General features: G+C 38.0%; 1 protein-coding gene across 1 annotated transcript in view; it reads right to left on the bottom strand.

The window, feature by feature from the left end:
- ABCB7 (ATP binding cassette subfamily B member 7) overlaps nt 1–20582 on the bottom strand; it is a 135946-nt gene that overhangs the window by 3665 nt on the left and 111699 nt on the right. Inside the window, exon 15 of the mRNA XM_030847195.3 lies at nt 4692–4799. Within this exon, the coding sequence (XP_030703055.1) occupies nt 4692–4799 (108 nt within the window). The remainder of the gene's footprint in view (nt 1–4691; nt 4800–20582) is intronic.

The following is a 20582-nucleotide window of genomic DNA, read 5'->3' as shown; positions in this document are numbered from 1 at the left end:
CTATTTTCTCTTTTTTTGCTCTACTCTTCAGAGATTTTCTTGACTTTATTTCAGAAATGACTATTTTCATTTTCAAAATCTCTCGTTCTCTAGTTGTTCATTTATTTATTTACTATCCCCATTTTAAATTTGAAATGTTGCAAGAATGGTAAAAATGAATACCTATATATGCTTCTCCTAGGTTAGCAACTGTTCATTTTTCCACATTTGCTTCCTCTCACTTCATCTTAGCTCTAAATTTACACTACTTTTTGCTAAATCATTTAAGAATGAGTATTGGACATCATTACATTTCTCCCCTAAATATTTCATTAGCATGTATCTCCTGAAAACAAGGACATTCTCCTACATGACTAAAATACAACAATATCACACCCAAGAAATTTATCTAATATATAGTTCATATTTTACCGATTATCCCAATAATATCCTTTATATATATATTTTCCATCCAGGATCCAATCAGGATCAACACATTGAATTTATAAGTTTCCTACTCTGTGTGAGTGTGACAATGACATTTCTAAAATGTCCAGGCTTTTTTTTTTTTTTTTTGGCAGTACGCGGGCCTCTCCCTGTTGTGGCCTCTCCCGTTGCGGAGCACAGGCTCCAGATGCGCAGGCTCAGCGGCCATGGCTCACGGGCCTAGCCGCTCCGCAGCATGTGGGATCTTCCCGGACCGGGTCATGAACCCGTGTCCCCTGCATCGGCAGGCAGACTCTCAACCACTGCGCCACCAGGGAAGCCCCAGGCTTGTTTTTTAAAGAATGCCCTTCACGTTGTATTTGTCTAGTTGTTCCTGATTCTTAGATCCAGGCTAAACATTTTTGTTGCAATACAATATAGGTGATATGTCCTCAGTGTATCATATTAGGAGGTACATGATGTCATTTTGCTCCACAATTAATGATTTCAGTTTGATAACTGGTTAAGGTAGTGTCTATCAGATTTCTCTATTTTAAAGGTAATTTTTCTCTTTGTAATCAATAATTAATCAATGGGTTATGCTTTCAAACTGTGTGAATATTCTATTCCCCAATAGTTTTTCACCATATGGTTTTAGCAAACAATGATATCCTTATGTGAATCATTATTACAATGGTGGTTGCAAAATATGATTCTATAAACTTATCATTCCTTGTATGTGTTAGCATTTTTTTCTCCGAGTTATAATTAACATACAACATTACGATAGTTTCAGGTGTACAACATTACATTAGTTTCAGGTGTACAACAGTGATTCAGTATTCTTATATATTATGAAATGATTACCTCAGTTAAGTCCAGTTACCATCTGTCACCATACAAAGTTATGAAAATATTATTCACTATATTCCCTATGTGTACATTACATCCCCATGACTTAGTTTGTACTTCTTAGTACCCTTCACCTATTTCATCTGTCTGCCCTGCTGCCTCTGGCAACCACCAGTATGTTCTCTGTATTTATGAGTCTGTTTCTGTTTTGTTTGTTCATTTGCTGTTTTGTAGATTTCACATATAAGTAAAATCGTACAGTATTTGTTTTTCTCTGACTTATTTCACTTAGCATAATACCCTCCAGGTCCATTAACATTGCTCTAAATGGCAAGATTTCATTTTTAAAAAAGAGCTTTCTCTAAGTACAATTATGGAATTGTAGATTAGTTTTTTATTCAATGTGTTGTAATTCATTAGTATCATTATTTATTTATTTTTGACATTCAAATCATCCCACACTTGGCCAGTGGGAACCCATTCAAAATGGTTCCTGTGCCCTTGTGATATGCCTTCATTAATTTCCCTGCTCCAAATATGGAATCAGTCATTTCTCCAAGGAGTCTTGGTTCCTTTTAGTGAGGAACAGTATTTAGTGTCCAAGATCTAGGTGCTAGTTACACTCATTACTACTGGAATTTCATTGCTTCTAGGCCTTTTCACTGAACAGAGTTAGGAACATTTTTTTTCATCATGAACTGATATTGACAATTCTGTTCCAATATAACATCACAAGGCTCTTCTTCTTTTCCCATTCCATATCTGTATATTTCTTCTCCCAAGTAAGACCTCTATTTCTCAACATCAATATATTTACTCACATGCTCAGTCTTACAGTATACACAAAATAGTTTCAAAACAGCTACTCTCATGCTACTACCAAAAACAAACTTACTAAGTTCAAGTCTGAGTTATTTTTTTTCAAGTCTGAGTTATTTTTATCCTTATAATATATTCCACTAAGGCTAAATAATCAGAGTAATGTGTTCAAAAGTTATTTGGGTTAATTCTGCATGCTATTTTTCTTCTACACAGTTATGTTATTAATTCATTATGTACCTAGTTTTACTTCTTTATGTTTGTATTCAATTCCTGTTTCTGCCCCATCCTTGTTGATTTTTAAATATATAAAAACATTAGCATGGTTCAAAAGTTAAAAATAATACAAAAAAGTATAATCAGCAAAGTCTTACTCCCTCCCCTTTGTCTCTACCCCTTTTTGTCTCCATCCTGCAGGTAAACAATGTCTTTAGTTTCTAGTTTATCCTCCCAGGGTTTCTTTTTGCAGAAACAAGTAAATATACATATGTTTCCCCCACATCCTCCTTGCAAAAGGTAGCATACTATATACTCTTTTGCAGCTTTCTTACTGTCACTTAACACTGTATCCTGGAACTCATGCAATATTAAGTCTTCTTTACTTTTTTTCTTAACAGCATTTGTCCTTATTTTAAAATGCTATATTTTCCATGACCTCTGATGATATTAATTATATTTTTAAGTTTTCTTATGCTCTCTGCATTGTCTATATTTTCTACTGAATTTTTTTCTGCTTGCTTTGGAGGCCTTCCTTTATTATCCACTGACACTTAAAAATACAGTATTAAAAAAAGCTTACTGGAAGCTCTATGTGCCTGGGAGTGGACTTCTCAGCTGTTGGGTTTCACTGTAGGATGATCATATGGGTATCTGGTCATTTTGTGGGGGTCCCCAAATATGAACATGTTTTTTATGGGGCTACTTTTGTTTCTCTAGAGAAGAATCCTCTAATTATCTGCTGGTGAGGGAAGAAGTGGTGACAGTAGAAATAAATAATTGGTTGGCAAGGTTCTTGGAGCCAGTGGCACAGGAGGGTCTGTGGTCTTATTCTTCGGTATGTTTTGATTTCCAGTTAATCTCGCCCATCTTTGTTAATGTTCTTGGTAATTTTCTTGTGTCCAGAGCCTCTCTGACTCAATTTCCTGACAAGTAAACCTCCAGTCTCTTGCCAAGGCTGGGAACGGGTAATCACCAGGCTGCAAGAGGAAGGGCCTTGGGAACTCTGTTATGCAGACTTAATATTAATACTACCAGAGACTGTTGACGGAACACATGAGGTCACATTAGTTTCACTAGAAAATGAAAATCTCTGATCTTCATAATCAAGCAATTATAGAACCATCAAATTCAACATAAAGAGATTTTAGATACATATGGTATGATCAATAGTTAGTTCCAATTATAATCCAAACCCCAAGTGGCAATGTTATGATATAACTGTATAGATACTGTGAACCTCCTGGCATGAGGTAGGTAAGCACATGCTTGTTAAAGTACTTTTAACATTTTATATTTACAAGAAAAGGCTCTATGTACATGACTGCATACAATTGGAAAGTTTAGTAAAAAGCACAAAAGAGCAGATTTTATTTCAGATACCTGAACATCAATGAGATAATAAAGTATATTTACAAAATTTCCCATTTAAGACATGCTGGAACAAGCATACTGAAGAAAATCAGTTTATATTTTAGTGAATGTTAGCATTTTTGAACAAATGAACAAAAAGACCTAGGATAGAAAGTGCACAGGTAACACATAAAAGAAATAATATATATATCACAGAACTGAATATCCCATAAGAAATTTTAGTGGCATGAAAAATTCTCTCTCAGTATAGACAGTACAAGAGAATGCTTCTTCTCTCTTAACTCCCAGTACTCAGGCTTTCAAAATGATAAAAAATTGAAGGCTTATGTATTAGAATGGAGAAATAAGCATAGAAAACACTGTTAGAAATAATCAAGTACAAAGGGGGGTGGGAATAAGATATCCCTACAGAGAGGAGAAAAGAAAAACTATTACAATTTTCAAATCTACCAATCGCAATAGTGGCACTCTGATTTGTTCAGAACATTTAGACAGTATACTCTTATAGTAATTCCCTCAGAGAAATAAAGCAGGCTGTCCTTTTTCTTACTTTCCTCATGAGGAAAAAGATAAAATAAAAATGGCCATGCATGAAAATGACTTTATTTTATGGTAATTTTCTTTTAGACATCAAGGGTATGTGCAGGTATTAGAAAAATGAAAATATAAAATACAGTGAAGACAATGAGCAAAGATTCTGTACAGAGCAAAAATGAATAAAGAAAAATTATTTTAAATACATACCCTTTAAAACTGCCTCTACCATATTAGGATTTAATGCCTTCCTCATCTAACTTTGCTTTTAAAACTTTAATAGAGTGAGTTAATACAGTTTATTCATTTTTGGAAGTGGTATGCATTATTTCTTATCAAAAGGAGGTAAAAATGGAATCCTATCAGGATTCAGTCTTACTCAAATAACACAAAATTCTATAACTTTCTTTAGAAACAATATTTAAGTTGCTTGTGTTTGTAACAATTTCTAATGTTCTTCAAACACTAAACTTTAAAGTTCAACCTCTTACCTGGTCCAAGACAATGATCTCATCTGCATCAACAACTGTTGACAATCTGTGTGCAATGAAAACAGAAGTTCTGTGTTTGACCGCATCCCTCATGGCACCAAGAATAGTCTGCAAGTTTGACAACAAGAACAGTAGGAGGGGAAAAAAAGATCTATTAGGCAAATGTATATTAAAATACTCATGTATCTCTGAAAAGAATATATAAAATGCTCGTTAATTTGGTATTATATAAACTTTATACCACTACCAAATATTTTACCTAATCTAATAATTACTAAGAAGAGAATAAAATCAAAGAGGGAAGGTGAATATGAACATATTATTATGGAAAAAATTAGCTTTAAGATAGGCAATATTTCTTTAAATTATAAAGTTTGGGAGAAGGTAGATATTTTCTACACATAAAAACAAACAATAACAATGATGAATCCACTGATATCAGGAGCATAATAGCCAGATATGTTTATCTGGACAATGAGAGCAAAAACAAAATGAGGAGGGACTCAAGTGATAGGATGTGGAGAAGTACAAAAAAAATCAAGAAAGATAGGAAACTCAAAGGGTACAGGAGCAGTTGCTTTTCCTCAGTTCAAACACAGAGGATGGAAAGGGTGACAAGGACAATGATGCATGTTTAACTTGAGAAAACTTCTTTTTCAAAAGCAGTCTGACTTCTTAAGGCATTCTGGAAAATACATTTTTGTCTACTGCGTGTAAAATGTAAGGCAGCTGTATACATATTCACCTATACTTGGAAACCTGGGTCTAAGTACAGGAAGCTAGATGGAAATAGCAGTGTGGGGGATGGTGATATTCCCAATGGCTTCCTAAAGGTACCTCTAATCACTGTATTTATTAAAGAAATAAAATTATCATGAATAGATGGCTACCCAGGAAAAGAAGACCTTATATTTTACTATGGCAGACTGAAAATCAAGCACAGGGTCAATTCTAAGAAAAATTGTGATGTCTGGGGAGGACTCCTCTTTCCTACCCTCCAGAACTTAAACTCTCACATCCTACTGATGTTCTGGACCTTTTTAAAAGGTTGATTAAAATTTACCAAATCTTCCGGTAACTCATTCCCTCAAGGGGGAGTGTTCTCTGCTAGCAATTAATGGGTTATGCTCTGTGAGCTAATAAAGATACGTGACTCAAATAATGATGTTGTTAGGACTCTGAAATTGTGATAAATGTGGATAACACATTTTTAGGTACAAAGTTCTTGTAAGCAGATTCCTACTATGCATATGAATGGAGTCTGGTGCAGCTTAAGGTTTCCTTTAAATATATCAGTAACAAATCCTCAGATTAGCTCATGATGGTGGAGTAGAAGGACGTGAGCTCACCCCTTCTTATGTAAACATCAAAATCACAATCAACGGGTAAACAACCACTGACAAAAAAAACACTGAAACCTACCAAAAAAGATACCCTACATCCAAAGGCAAAGAAGAAATAACAACAAGACAGTAGGAGGGGCACAATCACAATAAAATCAAATTCCATACCTGCTGGGTGCTTGACCCACAAGCTGGAAAACAGTTACACCACAGAAGTTCTCCTACAGGAGTGAAAGTCCTGAGCCCCACGTCAGGCTTCCCAGCCTGGAGGTCCAGCAACAGGAGGAGGAGCCCCAGAGAATCTGGCTTTGAAGGCCAGCAGGGTTTGATCACAGGAATTCCACAGGGCTGGGAAAAGCAGAAACTCCACTCTTCGAGGGCTGACACAAGATCGTGTGTGCACCAGAAACCAGGGGAAAAAAGCAGTGACCTCATAAGAGACGGGGCCCAAACTATGTGTTAGTAATGGAGGGTCTCCTGCAGAGGTGTGGGGTGGCAGTGGCTCACTGTGGGGATAAGGACACTGGCAGCAGCAGATCTGTGGAGTACTCATTGGTGTGAGCCCTCCCGGAGGCTGCCATTAGCCGCACCCTACAGCCTGTAGGCACCAGTGCTGGAACACCTCAGGCCATGCAACCAACAGGGTGGGAACACAGCTTCACCCATCAGCAGACAAGCTGCTAAAAATCTTGCTGAGCACAGCCCTGCCTACCAGAGGAACAAGACCCAGCTCCACCCAGTAGGCAGGGACCAGCCCCTCCCATCAGGAAGCATGCACAAGCCCTTTAGACAGCCTCATCCACTAGAGGACAGACAGCAGAAGCAAGAACTACAATCCAGCAGCCTACGGAATGTAAACTGAAATCACAGAAAATCAGACAAAATGAGATGGCAGAGGAATGTGTCCCAGATGAAGGAAAAAGATAAAACCCCAGAAGAACAACTAAATTAAGTGGAGATAGGCAATCTACCAGAAAAAGAATTCAGAATAGGTACTGTGGGAAAGATGGCGGAAGAGTAAGACACGGAGATCACCTTCCTCCCCACAGATACACCAGAAATACATCTACACATGGAACAACTCCTACAGAACACCTACTGAAGGCTGGCAGAAGACCTCAGACCTCCCAAAAGGCAAGAAACTCCCCACGTACCTGGGTAGGGCAAAAGAAAAAAAAGAAAAAACAGAGACAAAAGAATAGGGATGGCACCTGCACCAGTGGGAGGGAGCTGTGAAGGAGGAAAAGTTTCCACACACTAGGAAGCCCCTTCGCGGGCAGAGACTGCGGGAGGCGGAGGGGGGAGCTTCGAAGCCGTGGAGGAGAGCACAGCAACAGGTGCGGAGGGCAAAGCGGGGAGATTCCCGCACAGAGGATTGGTGCCGACCGGCACTGACCAGCCCGAGAGGCTTGTCTGCTCACCCACCAGGGCGGGCGGGGCTGCGAGCTGAGGCTCTGAGGCTCGGGTTTCGGTTTCCGACAGAGCACAGGGAGAGGACTGGGGTTGGCGGCTTGAACATAGCCTGAAGGGGTTAGTGCACCACGGCTAGCCGGGAGGGAGTCCGGGGAAAAGTCTGCACCTGCCGAAGAGGCAAGAGACTTTTTCTTCCCTCTTTGTTTCCTGGTGCATGAGGAGAGGGGTTTAAGAACGCTGCTTAAAGGAACTCCAGAGACGGGCGCGAGCCGCGGCTAAAAGCGCGAACCCCGAAGACGGGCGGGAGACGCTAAGGCTGCTGCTGCCGCCACCAAGGGGCCTGTGTGCGAGCACAGGTCACTCTCCACACCCCTCTTCCGCGGAGGCTGTGCAGCCCGCCACTGCCAGGTTCCCGGGATCCAGGGACAACTTCCCCGGGAGAACGCACGGCGGGCCTCAGGCTGGTGCAAAGTCACGCTGGCCTTTGCCGCCACAGGCCCGCCCCGCACTCCGTGCCCCTCCCTCCCCGCCAGCCTGAGTGAGCCAGAGCCCCCGAATCAGTGGCTCCTTTAACCCCGTCCTGTCTGAGCAAAAAACAGACACCCTCCAGCGACCTACACGAAGAGGCAGGGCCAAATCCAAAGCTGAGCCCCTGTGAGCTGTGAGAACAAAGAAGAGAAAGGGAAATCTCTCCCAGCAGCCTCAGAAGCAGCGGATTAAAGCTCCACAATAAACTTGATATACCCTGCATCTGTGGAATACCTGAATAGACAACCAATCATCCCAAATTAAGGAAGTGGACTTTAGGAGCAAGATCTATGATTTTTTCCCCTTTCCTCTTTTTGTGAATGTGTATGTGTATGCTTCTGGGTGAGATCTTGTCTGTATAGTCTTGCTTCCACCATTTGTCCTAGGGTTCTATCCGTCCATGGTTTTTTAAAAAATTTTTTTCTTAATAATTAATTTTAATAACGTTATTATACTTTACCTTCATTCTTTCTTTCTTTCTTTCTTTCCTTCCTTCCTTCCCTCCTTTAGACAACGAATCATCCCAAATTGAGGAGGTGGTCTCTGAGAGCAAGATTTATGATTTTTCCCCCTTTACCTCTTTTAGTGAGGGTGTATGTGTATAATTCTGTGTAAGATTTTGTCTGTATAGCTTTGCTTCCAACACTTGTCCTAACGTTCTATCCGTCCTTTTTTTTTTCTAAATTAGAATTTTTTAATTCAGTAACTTTATTATACTTTATTTTATTTTTACTGTATCTTCTTTCTGTCTTTTTTCCTTCTTTCCCTCCTTCCTTCCTTCCTTGCTCCCTCCCTCCCTCCTTTCTTTCCTTCTTGCCTTCTTTCCTTCTTTGCTTCTTTCTTTCTTTCCTCCTTCCTTCCTTCCCTCCTTTCCTTCTTTCTTTCCTCATACTTCTACTAATTCTCTCTACTTTTTCTCCCTTTTATTCTGAGCCGTGTGGATAAAAGGCTCTTGGTGCTCCAGCCAGGAGTCAGGGCTCTGCCTCTGAGGTAGGAGAGCCAACTTCAGGACACTGGTCAACAAGAGACCTCCCAGCTCCACATAATATCAAATGGCGAAAATCTCCCAGAGACCTCCATCTTAACACCAGCACCCAGCTTCACTCAACGACCAGCAAGCCACAGTGCTGGACAACCTATGCCAAACAACTAGCAAAACAGGAACACAATCCCACCAATTAGCAGAGAGGTTGCCTAAAATCATAATAAGGGCACAGAAACCCCAAAACACACCACCAGACGTGAACCTGCCCACTAGAGAGACAAGATCCAGCCTCATCCACCACAACACAGGCACTAGTCCCCTCCACCAGGAAGCCTACACAACCCACTGAACCAACCTTAGACACTGGAGACAGACATCAAAAACAGCGGGAACTACGAACCTGCAGTCTGCAAAAAGGAGACGCCAAACACAGTAAGATAAGCAAAATGAGAAGACAGAAAAACACACAGCAGATAAAGGAGCAAGATAAAAATGCACCAGACCTAACAAATGAAGAGGAAATAGGCAGTCTACCTGGAAAAGAATTCAGAATAATGATAGTAAGGATGATCCGAAATCTTGGAAATAGAATGGACAAAATGCAAGAAACAGCTAACAAGGACCTAGAAGAAATAAAGATGAAACAAGCAACGATGAACAACACAATAAATGAAATTAAAAGTACTCTAGATGGGATCAATAGCAGAATAACTGAGGCAGAAGAACGGATAAGTGACCTGGAAGATAAAATAGTGGAAATAACTACTGCAGAGCAGAATAAAGAAAAAACAATCAAAAGAACTGAGGACAGTCTCAGAGACCTCTGGGAACATTAAACGCACCAACATTCGAATTATAGGGGTTCCAGAAGAAGAAGAGAAAAAGAAAGGGACTGAGAAAATATTTGAAGAGATTATAGTTGAAAACTTCCCTAATATGGGAAATAGTTAATCAAGTCCAGGAAGCACAGAGAGTTCCATACAGAATAAATACAAGGAGAAATACGCCAAGACACATATTAATCAAACTGTCAAAAATTAAATACAAAGAAAGCATATTAAAAGCAGCAAGGGAAAAACAACAAATAACACATAAGGGAATCCCCATAAGGTTAACAGCTGATCTCTCAGCAGAAACACTACAAGCCAGAAGGGAGTGGCAGGACATACTGAAAGTGATGAAGGAGAAAAACATGCAGCCAAGACTACTCTACCCAGCAAGGATCTCATTCAGATTTGATGGAGAAATTAAAACCTTTACAGACAAGCAAGAGCTGAGAGAGTTCAGCACCACCAAACCAGCTTTACAACAAATGCTAAAGGATCTTCTCTAGGCAAGAAACACAAGAGAAGGAAAAGACCTACAATAACGAACCCAAAACAATTTAGAAAATGGGAATAGGAACGTACATATCGATAATTACCTTAAATGTAAATGGACTAAATGCTCCCACCAAAAGACACAGATTGGCTGAATGGATACACAAACAAGACCCTTATATATGCTGTCTACAAGAGACCCACTTCAGACCTAGAGACACATACAGACTGAAAGTAAGGGGATGGAAAAAGATATTCCATGCAAATGGAAACCAAAAGAAAGCTGGAGTAGCAATTCTCATATCAGACAAAATAGACTTTAAAATAAGGACTATTAAAAGAGACAAAGAAGGACACTACATATTGATCAAGGGATCGATCCAAGAAGAAGACATAACGATTGTAAATATTTATGCACCCAACATAGGAGCACCTCAATAGATAAGGCAAATACTAACAGCCATAAAAGGGGAAATCGACAGTAACACATTCATAGTAGGGGACTTAAACACCCCACTTTCACCAATGGACAGATCGTGCAAAATGAAAATAAATACGGAAACACAAGCTTTAAATGATACATTAAACAAGATGGACTTAATTGATATTTATAGGACACTCCATCCAAAAACAACAGAATACACATTTCTCTCAAGTGCTCATGGAACATTCTCCAGGATAGATCATATCTTGGGTCACAAATCAAGCCTTGGTAAATTTAAGAAAATTGAAATTGTATCAAGTATCTTTTCTGACCACAACGCCATGAGACTAGATATCAATTACAGGAAAAGATCTGTAAAAAATACAAACACATGGAGGCTAAACAATACACTACTTAATAATGAAGTGATCACTGAAGAAATCAAAGACGAAATAAAAAAATACCTAGAAACAAATGACAATGGAGACACAACGACCCAAAACCTATGGGATGCAGCAAAAGCAGTTCTAAGGGGCAAGTTTATAGCAATACAAGCCCACCTTAAGAAGCAGGAAACATCTCGAATAAACAACCTAACCTTGCACCTCAAGCAATTAGAGAAAGAAGAACAAAAAAGCCCCAAAGATAGCAGAAGGAAAGAAATCATAAAAATCAGATCAGAAATAAATGAAAAAGAAATGAAGGAAACAATAGCAAAGATCAATAAAACTAAAAGCTGGTTCTTTGAGAAGATAAACAAAATAGATAAACCACTAGCCAGACTCATCAAGAAAAAAAGGGAGAAGACTCAAATCAATAGAATTAGAAATGAAAAAGGAGAGGTAACAACTGACACTGCAGAAATAAAAAAGATCATGAGAGATTACTACAAGCAACTCTATGCCAATAAAATGGACAATCTGGATGAAATGGACAAATTCTTAGAAATTCACAACCTGCGAAGACTGAATCAGGAAGAAACAGAAAATATGAACAGACCAATCACAAGCACTGAAATTGAAACTGTGATTAAAAATCTTCCAACAAACAAAAGCCCAGGACCAGATGGCTTCACAGGCGAATTCTATCAAACATTTAGAGAAGAGCTAACACCTATCCTTCTCAAACTCTTCCAAAATATAGCAGAGGGAGGAACACCCCCAAATTCCTTCTACGAGACCACCATCACCCTGATACCAAAACCAGACAAGGATGTCACAAAGAAAGAAAACTATAGGCCAATATCACTGATGAACATAGATGCAAAAATTCTCAACAAAATACTAGCAAACAGAATCCAACAGCACATTAAAAGGATAATACACCATGATCAAGTGGGGTTTATTCCAGGAATGCAAGGATTCTTCAATATACGCAAATCTATCAATGTGATAAACCATATTAACAAATTGAAGGAGAAAAACCATATGATCATCTGAAAAGATGCAGAGAAAGCTTTTGACAAAATTCAACACCCATTTATGATAAAAACCCTGCAGAAAGTAGGCATAGAGGGAACTTTCCTCAACATAATAAAGGCCATATATGACAAGCCCACAGCAAACATCATCCTCAATGGTGAAAAACTGAAAGCATTTCCACTAAGATCAGGAACAAGAGAAGGTTGCCCACTCTCACCACTCTTATTCAACATAGTTTTGGAAGTTTTAGCCACAGCAATCAGAGAAGAAAAGGAAATAAAAGGAATCCAAATCGGAAAAGAAGTAATAAAGCTGTCACTGTTTGCAGATGACATGATCCTATACATAGAGAATCCTAAAGATGCTACCAGAAAACTACTAGAGCTAATCAATGAATTTGGTAAAGTGGCAGGATACAAAATTAATGCACAGAAATCTCTGGCATTCCTATATACTAATGATGAAAAATCTGAAAGTGAAATCAAGAAAACACTCCCATTTACCACTGCAACAACAACAAAAAAATATCTAGGAATAAACCTACCTAAGGAGACAAAAGACCTGTATGCAGAAAATTATAAGACATTGATGAAAGAAATTAAAGATGATACAAATAGATGGAGAGATATACCATGTTCTTGGATTTGAAGAATCAACATTGTGAAAATGACTCTACTACCCAAAGCAATCTACAGATTCAGTGCAATCCCTATCAAACTACCACTGGCATTTTTCACAGAACTAAAACAAAAAATTTCGCAATCTGTATAGAAACACAAAAGACCCCGAATTGCCAAAGCAATCTTGAGAACGAAAAAAGGAGCTGGAGGAATCAGGCTCCCTGACTTCAGACTATACTACAAAGATACCGTAATCAAGACAATATGGCACTGGCAGAAAAACTGAAATGTAGATAAATGGAACAGGATAGAAATCCCAGAGATAAACCCATGCACATATGGTTACCTTATCTTTGATGAAGGAGTCAAGAACATATAGTGGAGAAAAGACAGCCTCTTCAATAAGTGGTGCTGGGAAAACTGGACAGGTACATGTAAAAGTATGAGATTAGATCACTCCCTAACACCATACACAAAAATAAGCTCAAAATGGATTAAAGACCTAAATGTAAGGCCAGAAACTATCAAACTCTTAGAGGAAAACATAGGCAGAACACTCTATGACATAAATCACAGTAAGATCCTTTCTGACCCACCTCCTAGAGTAATGGAAATAAAAACAAAAATAAACAAATGGGACCTAATGAAACTTCAAAGCTTTTGCACAGCAGAGGAAACCATAAACACGACCAAAAGACAACCCTCAGACTGGGAGAAAATATTTGCAAATGAAGCAACCGACAAAGGATTAATCTCCAAAATTTACAAGCAGCTCATGCAACTCAGTAAGAAAAAAACAAACAACCCAATCCAAAAATGGGCAGAAGACCTAAATAGACATTTCTCCAAAGAAGATATACAGATTGCCAACAAACACATGAAAGAATGCTCAACATCATTAATCATTAGAGAAATGCAAATCAAAACTACAATGAGATATCATCTCACACCAGTCAGAATGGCCATCATCAAAGAATCTAGAAACAATAAATGCTGGAGAGGGTGTGGAGAAAAGGGAACACTCTTGCACTGCTGGTGGGAATGTGAATTGGTTCAGCCACTATGGAGAACAGTGTGGAGGTTCCTTAAAAAACTACAAATAGAACTACGATATGACCCAGCAATCCCACTACTGGGCATATACCCTGAGAAAACCAAAATTCAAAAAGAGTCATGTACCAAAATGTGCATTGCAGCTCTATTTACAATAGCCCGGAGATGGAAACAACCTAAGTGCCCATCATCGGATCAATGGATAAAGAAGATGTGGCACATATATACAATGGAATATTACTCAGCCATAAAAAGAAACGAAATTGAGCTATTTGTAATGAGGTGGATAGACCTAGAGTTCGTCATACAGAGTGAAGTAAGTCAGAAAGAAAAAGACAAATACCGTATGCTAACACATATATATGGAATTTAAGAAAAAAATGTCATGAAGAACCTAGGTGTAAGGCAGGGATAAAGATGCAGACCTACTAGAGAACGGACTTGAGGTTATGGGGAGGGGGAAGGGTGAGCTGTGACAGGGCGAGAGAGAGTCATGGACATATACACACTACCAAACGTAGTAAGGTAGATAGCTAGTGGGAAGCAGCCGCATGGCACAGGGATATTGGCTCGGTGCTTTGTGACAGCTTGGAGGGGTGGGATAGGGAGGGTGGGAGGGAGGGAGACGCAAGAGGGAAGACATATGGGAACATATGTATATGTATAACTGATTCACTTTGTTATAAAGCAGAAACTAACACACCATTGTAAAGCAATTATACCCCAATAAAGATGTTAAAAAAAAAAGGCAAAAAAAAAGAATTCAGAATAATGATTGTGAAGATGATTCAAGACCTTGGAACAAGAATGGAGGCAAGGATTGAGAATGCAAGAAATGTTTAACAAAGACCTAGAAGAACTAAAGAACAGACAAACAGAGATGAACAATATAATAACTGAAAATGAAAAATACAGAAAGGAATCAATAGCATAATAACTGAGGCAGAAGAATGGATAACTGACCTGGAAGACAGACTGTTGGAAATCACTGCCATGGAAAATAATAAAGAATGAAAAGAAATGAAGACAGTCTTAGAGACCTCTGGGAGAACATTAAAAGCACCAACATTCATATTATCGGGGTCCCAGAAGGAGAAGAGAGAAAGGACCTGAGAAAGTATTTGAAGAGGTAATAGCTGAAAACTTCCCTAACATGGGAAAGGAAACAGTCACTCAAGCCCAGGACGTGCAGAGACCCCCAGGTAGGATAAACCCAAGGAGGAACACACCAAGACAAAATAGTACTCAACTTGACAAAATTAAAGATAAAGAAAAATTATTAAAGCAACAAGGGAAAAGCAACAAAAACATACACAGGAACTCCCATATCCCATAAGGTGATCAGCTGATTTCTCAACAGAAACTCTGTAGGCCAGAAGTGAGTGGTACAATATATTTAAAGCAATGAAAGGGAAAAATCTACAAACAAGAATAGTCTACCCAGCAAGGCTCACATTCAGATTCGACGGAGAATCTAAAGCTTTACAGACAAGTAAAGGCTAAGAGAATTCAGCACTACCAGACCCGCCTTAAAACAAATGCTAAAGATTGTTCTCTAAGTGGAAAAGAAAAGGCCACAACTAGAAACAGGAAAATTATGAATGGAAAAGCTCACTGGTAAAGGCAAACATAGAGTAAAGCAAGGAAATCATCTGTACACAAATATGATATCAAAATCAGCAATTAGTGAGGAGAGAACAAATGCAGGGTATTGAAAATGCATTTGAAATTAAAAGACCAGCAACTTAAAACAACCTTGCTTATATACAGACTACCATATCAAAATCTTATGGTAACTGCAAGCCACAAATCTACAATAGATACACACACAAAAAAGAAAAAGGAATCCAAATACAACACTAAGGTTAGTCATCAATTAACAAGAGAACAAAAGAGGAAGGGGAGAAAAAAGACCTAAAGAAACAAATCCAAAACAATTAACAAAAGGGTAATAAGAACATACATAACGATAATTACCTTAAACATAAATGGATTAAGTGCTCCAACCAAAAGACAGACTGGCTGAATGGATACAAAAACAAGACCCCTATATATGCTGTCTATAAGAGACCCATTTCAGATCTAGGGACACATACAGACTGAAAGTGATGGGATGGAAAACGTATTCCATACAAATGGAAATCAAAAGAAAGCTGTAGTAGCAATACTCATCAGACAAAGTAGACTTTAAAATGAAGACTGTTACAAGAGACAGGGAAGGACACTACATAATGATCAAGGGATTAATCCAAGAAGAAGATATAACAATTGTAAATATATATGCATCCAACATAGGAGAACCTCAATATATAAGGCAAATACTAACAGCCATGAAGGGAGAAATCGATAGTAACACAATAATGGGGGACTTTAACACACCATTTTCATCAGTGGACAGATCATCCAGACAGAAAATCAACAAGGAGACACAGGCCTTAAATGACACATTAGACCAGATAGACTTAATTGATACTTATAGAGAATTCCATCCAAAAGCAGCAGAATACACGTTTTTCTCATGTGCACATGGAACATTTTCCAGGATTGATCACAAGCTGGGCCACAAAGTGAGCCTCGGTAAATTTAAGAAAACTGAAATCATATCAAGTGTCTTTTCTGACTACTCGCTATGAGATTAGAAATCAACTACAAGAAAAAAAAGTAAAAAATATAAACATGTGGAGGCTAAAAAATATGCTACTAAACAACCAATGGATCACTGAAGAAATCAAAGAGGAAATCAAAAAATACCTAGAAACAAATGAAAACAAAAGCCCAAAGATCCCAAACCTATGGGACACAGTAAAAGCAGTTCAAAGAAGGAAGTTTATAACAATACAATCTTACCTCAGGAAACAAGAAAAATCACAAATAAACAACTAAATGTACATCTAAAGCAACTAGAGAAAGGAGAACAAACAAAACCCAAAGTTAGCAAAAGAAATCATAAAGATAAGAGCAAAAATAAATGAAATAGAAATGAAGGAAACAACACAAAAGATCAATGAAACTAAAAGCTGGTTCTTTGAAAAGATAAACAAAATTGACAAACCTTTAGCCAGGCTCATCATGAAAAAAAGGGAGAGGGCTGAAATCAATAAAATTAGAAATGAAAAAGGAGAAGTTATAATGGACACCACAGAAATCCAAAGGACCATAAGAGACTACTACAATCAATTATATGCCAATAAAATGTACAACTTGGAAGAAATGGACAATTCTTAGAAAGGTACAATCTCCCAAGACTGAACAAGGAAGAAATAGAAACTATAAACAGACGAATCACAAGTACTGAAATTGAAAATGTGATTAAAAAACTCCCAGCAAACAGAAGTCCAGGACCTGATGTCTTCACAGGCAAATGCTATCAAACATTTAGAAGAGTTAAGAACAATTCTTCTGAAACTATTCCAAAAAACAGCAGAGGAAGGAACACTCCCAAATGCATTCTATGAGGCCACCATCACCGTTATACAAAAACCAGACAGACATACCACGAAAAAAGAAAATTACAGGCCAATATCACTAATGAACAGAGACGCAAAAACCCTCAACAAAATACTATCAAACCGAATCCAACAATACATTAAAAGTATCATACACCATGATCAAGTGGGATTTATCCCAGGGATGCAAGGATTTTTCAATATCTGCAAATCAATCAGTGTGATACATCACATCAACAAATTGAAGAATAAAAACCAAATGATCATCTCAATAGACACAGAAAAAAGTTTTTGACAAAACTTAGCACCCATTTATGGTAAAAACTCTCCAGAAAGTGGGCGCAGAGGGAACCTACCTCAACATAATAAAGGCCATATATGACAAAACTACAGCTAACATCGTACTCAATGGCAAAAAGCTGAAAGCATTTCCTTTAAGATCTGGAACAAGATAAGGATGTCCACTCTCGCCTCTTTTATTCAACATAGTTTCGGAAGTCCTAGCCACAGCAATCAGAGAAGAAAAAGGAATCCAAACTGGAAAAGAAGAAGTAAAACTGTCAGTGTTTGCAGATGCCATGATACTATATGTAGAAAATCCTAAAGATGCTACCAGAAAACAACTAGAGCTCATCAATGAATTTGGTAAAGTTGCAGGATACAAAATTAATACACAGAAATCTGTTGAATTTCTATACACCAACAATGAAAGATCAGAAAGAGAAATTAAAGAAACAATTCCATTTACCATCACATCAACAAGAATAAGATACCTAGGGATATACCTACCTAAGGAGGCAAAAGACCTGTACTCTGAAAACTATAAGATGCTAGTGAAAGAAATCAAAGATGACACAGATGGAAAGATCTACCATGTTGGGACTTCTCTGGTGGTCCAGTGGGTAACACTCCATGCTCCCAATGCAGGGGGCCTAGGCTCGATCCGTGGTCGGGAACTAGATCCTGCATGCCATAACTAAGAGTCTGCATGCTGCACCTAAGAAGTCCGCATGCCACAACTAAAGATCCCACATGCTGTAATGAAGGTCCCACTTGCTGCAACTAAGTCCTGGTGCAGCCTAAACAAATAAATAAATATGTTTTAAAAAAACGATCTACCATGTTCTTGGATTGGAAGAATCAATATTGTCAAAATGACTATACTACCCAAGGTAATCTACAGCTTTGATGCAATGCCTATCTAATTATCAATGGCATTTTCACAGAACTACAACAAAAAAAATCTTAAAATTTGTACAGTGCCACAAAAGACCCTAAATATCTACAGCAAACTTAAGAAAGAAAAATGGAGCTAGATGAATCAAGGCTCCCTGACTTCAGACTATACTACAAAGCTACACTCATCAAAACAGTATGGTACTGGCACAAAAACAGAAATATAGATCAAAAGGATAGAAAGCCCAGAAATAAACCCATGCACCTATGGCCAATTAATCTACCACAAAGGAGGCAAGACTATAAAATGGAGGAAAGACAGTCTCTTCAATAAATAGTGCTAGGAAAACTGGACAGCTACATGTAAAAAACTGAAATTAGAATATTCTTTAATACCATGCACAAAAATAAACTCAAAATGGATTAAAGACCTAAATGTAAGACCGGATACTATAAAACGCTTAGAGGAAAACATAGGCAGAACACTCTTTAACAAAAATCACAGCAATATCTTTTTCAATCTGTCTCACAGGGTAACGGAAATAAAAACAAAAATAAACAAGTGGGACCTAATAAAACTCAAAAGCTTTTGCACAGCAAAGGAAACCATAAACAAACTGAAAAGACAAACCACAGACTGGGAGAAAATATTTGCAAACAAAGTATTAGTCTCCAAACTTTACAAACAGCTCATGCAGCTCAATATTGAAAAAACAAACAACCTAATCAAAAAATGGGCAGAGGACCTAAAGAGACATTTCTCCAAAGACATACAGATGGCCAGGAGGCCCATGAAAAGATGCTCAACATCGCTAATTATTAGAGAAGTGCAAATCAAAACTACAATGAGATATCACCTCATACCAGTCAGAATGGCCATCATCAAAAAATCTGCAAACAATAAATGCTAGATAGGGTGTGGAGAAAAGGGAACCCTCTTACACTGTTGGTGGGAATGTAAAACAGTATGGCCACTATGGAGAACAGTATGGAGGTTCCTTAAAATACTAAAAATAGAGCTACCCTATGATTCAGCAATCCCACTCTTGGGCATATATCTGGAGAAAACCATAATTTGAAATGATACATGCACCCCACTGTTCACTGCTGTACTGTTTACAATAGCCAAAACATGAAAGCAACCTAAGTGTCCATCAACAGATGAATGGATAAAGATGTGGTATATATATCCAATGCAATATTACTCAGCCATTAAAAAGACTGAAATAATGCCATTTGCAGCAGCATGGATGGACTTGGAGATTATACTTCATACTAAGTGAAGTTAAGTCAGACAGAAAAAGAAAAATATCATATGATATTGCTTACATGTGGAATATAAAAAAAATGATACAAATGAACTTGTTTACAAGACAGAAATGGACTCACAGACTTAGAGAATGAACTTATGGTTATCATGGGGGCAGGGTGGGGGGAGGGATAGATTGGGAGTTTGGGATTGACATGTACACAGTGCTATATTTAAAATAAAATGCCTTTTCATGAAAAATAAATAAAATTAAAATTTTCTAAATAAATATAACAAATCCTCATGCTAAACAACTGACTTAGAAATTAAGCTGTTTTAAACATATGGCAGATCAAGTAATGTGCCCTGAAACTTAACTCCATATGCAAATATATGTCATATATGCTCTAAAGCTGAAATTAGGCCTATCCTTCAACAATAGGGTTTTACTATATATTCAAGTAAAACGTAGGTGAATGGAGGCAACTGACAAATTACATCAGTCTATCTTCAGTTTTAGATTAAGGGGATTCATTCATGAAATTATGATTGCTGTTAAGAGTTTGGTATTTAATACAAAGATGTTATGATGTTTAATGTAGTTGCTGGGTAGTACCATGATGTCAGTGTCACAACATCTTGGTGCTTCACAATACTTGTTATGAAATGAATATACACTGATACCAGAACCGCAGGCTGTGTGTGCCTAATTTGCATCTTAGTGAGTTGCTCCATGATAAGTGAAAGGCTTTCTGGTGTGTACCGTGTCACAATCATTTATAAGACCTATTTTAATGAATGTTAAGTGGCAAAAAGCAGAAAGACTAAAATCTTCCTTCGTCAGCAGGTTAGTTGATTCCCACAGCTTTGCAAGATGAAAAGGTAATACAACAAGAGCATAACGTGTCACACAC

The sequence above is a fragment of the Globicephala melas genome, chromosome X (assembly GCF_963455315.2).
Source record: "Globicephala melas chromosome X, mGloMel1.2, whole genome shotgun sequence".
NCBI lineage: Eukaryota > Metazoa > Chordata > Mammalia > Artiodactyla > Delphinidae > Globicephala > Globicephala melas.
This window is presented reverse-complemented; position numbering and strand designations above follow the sequence as displayed.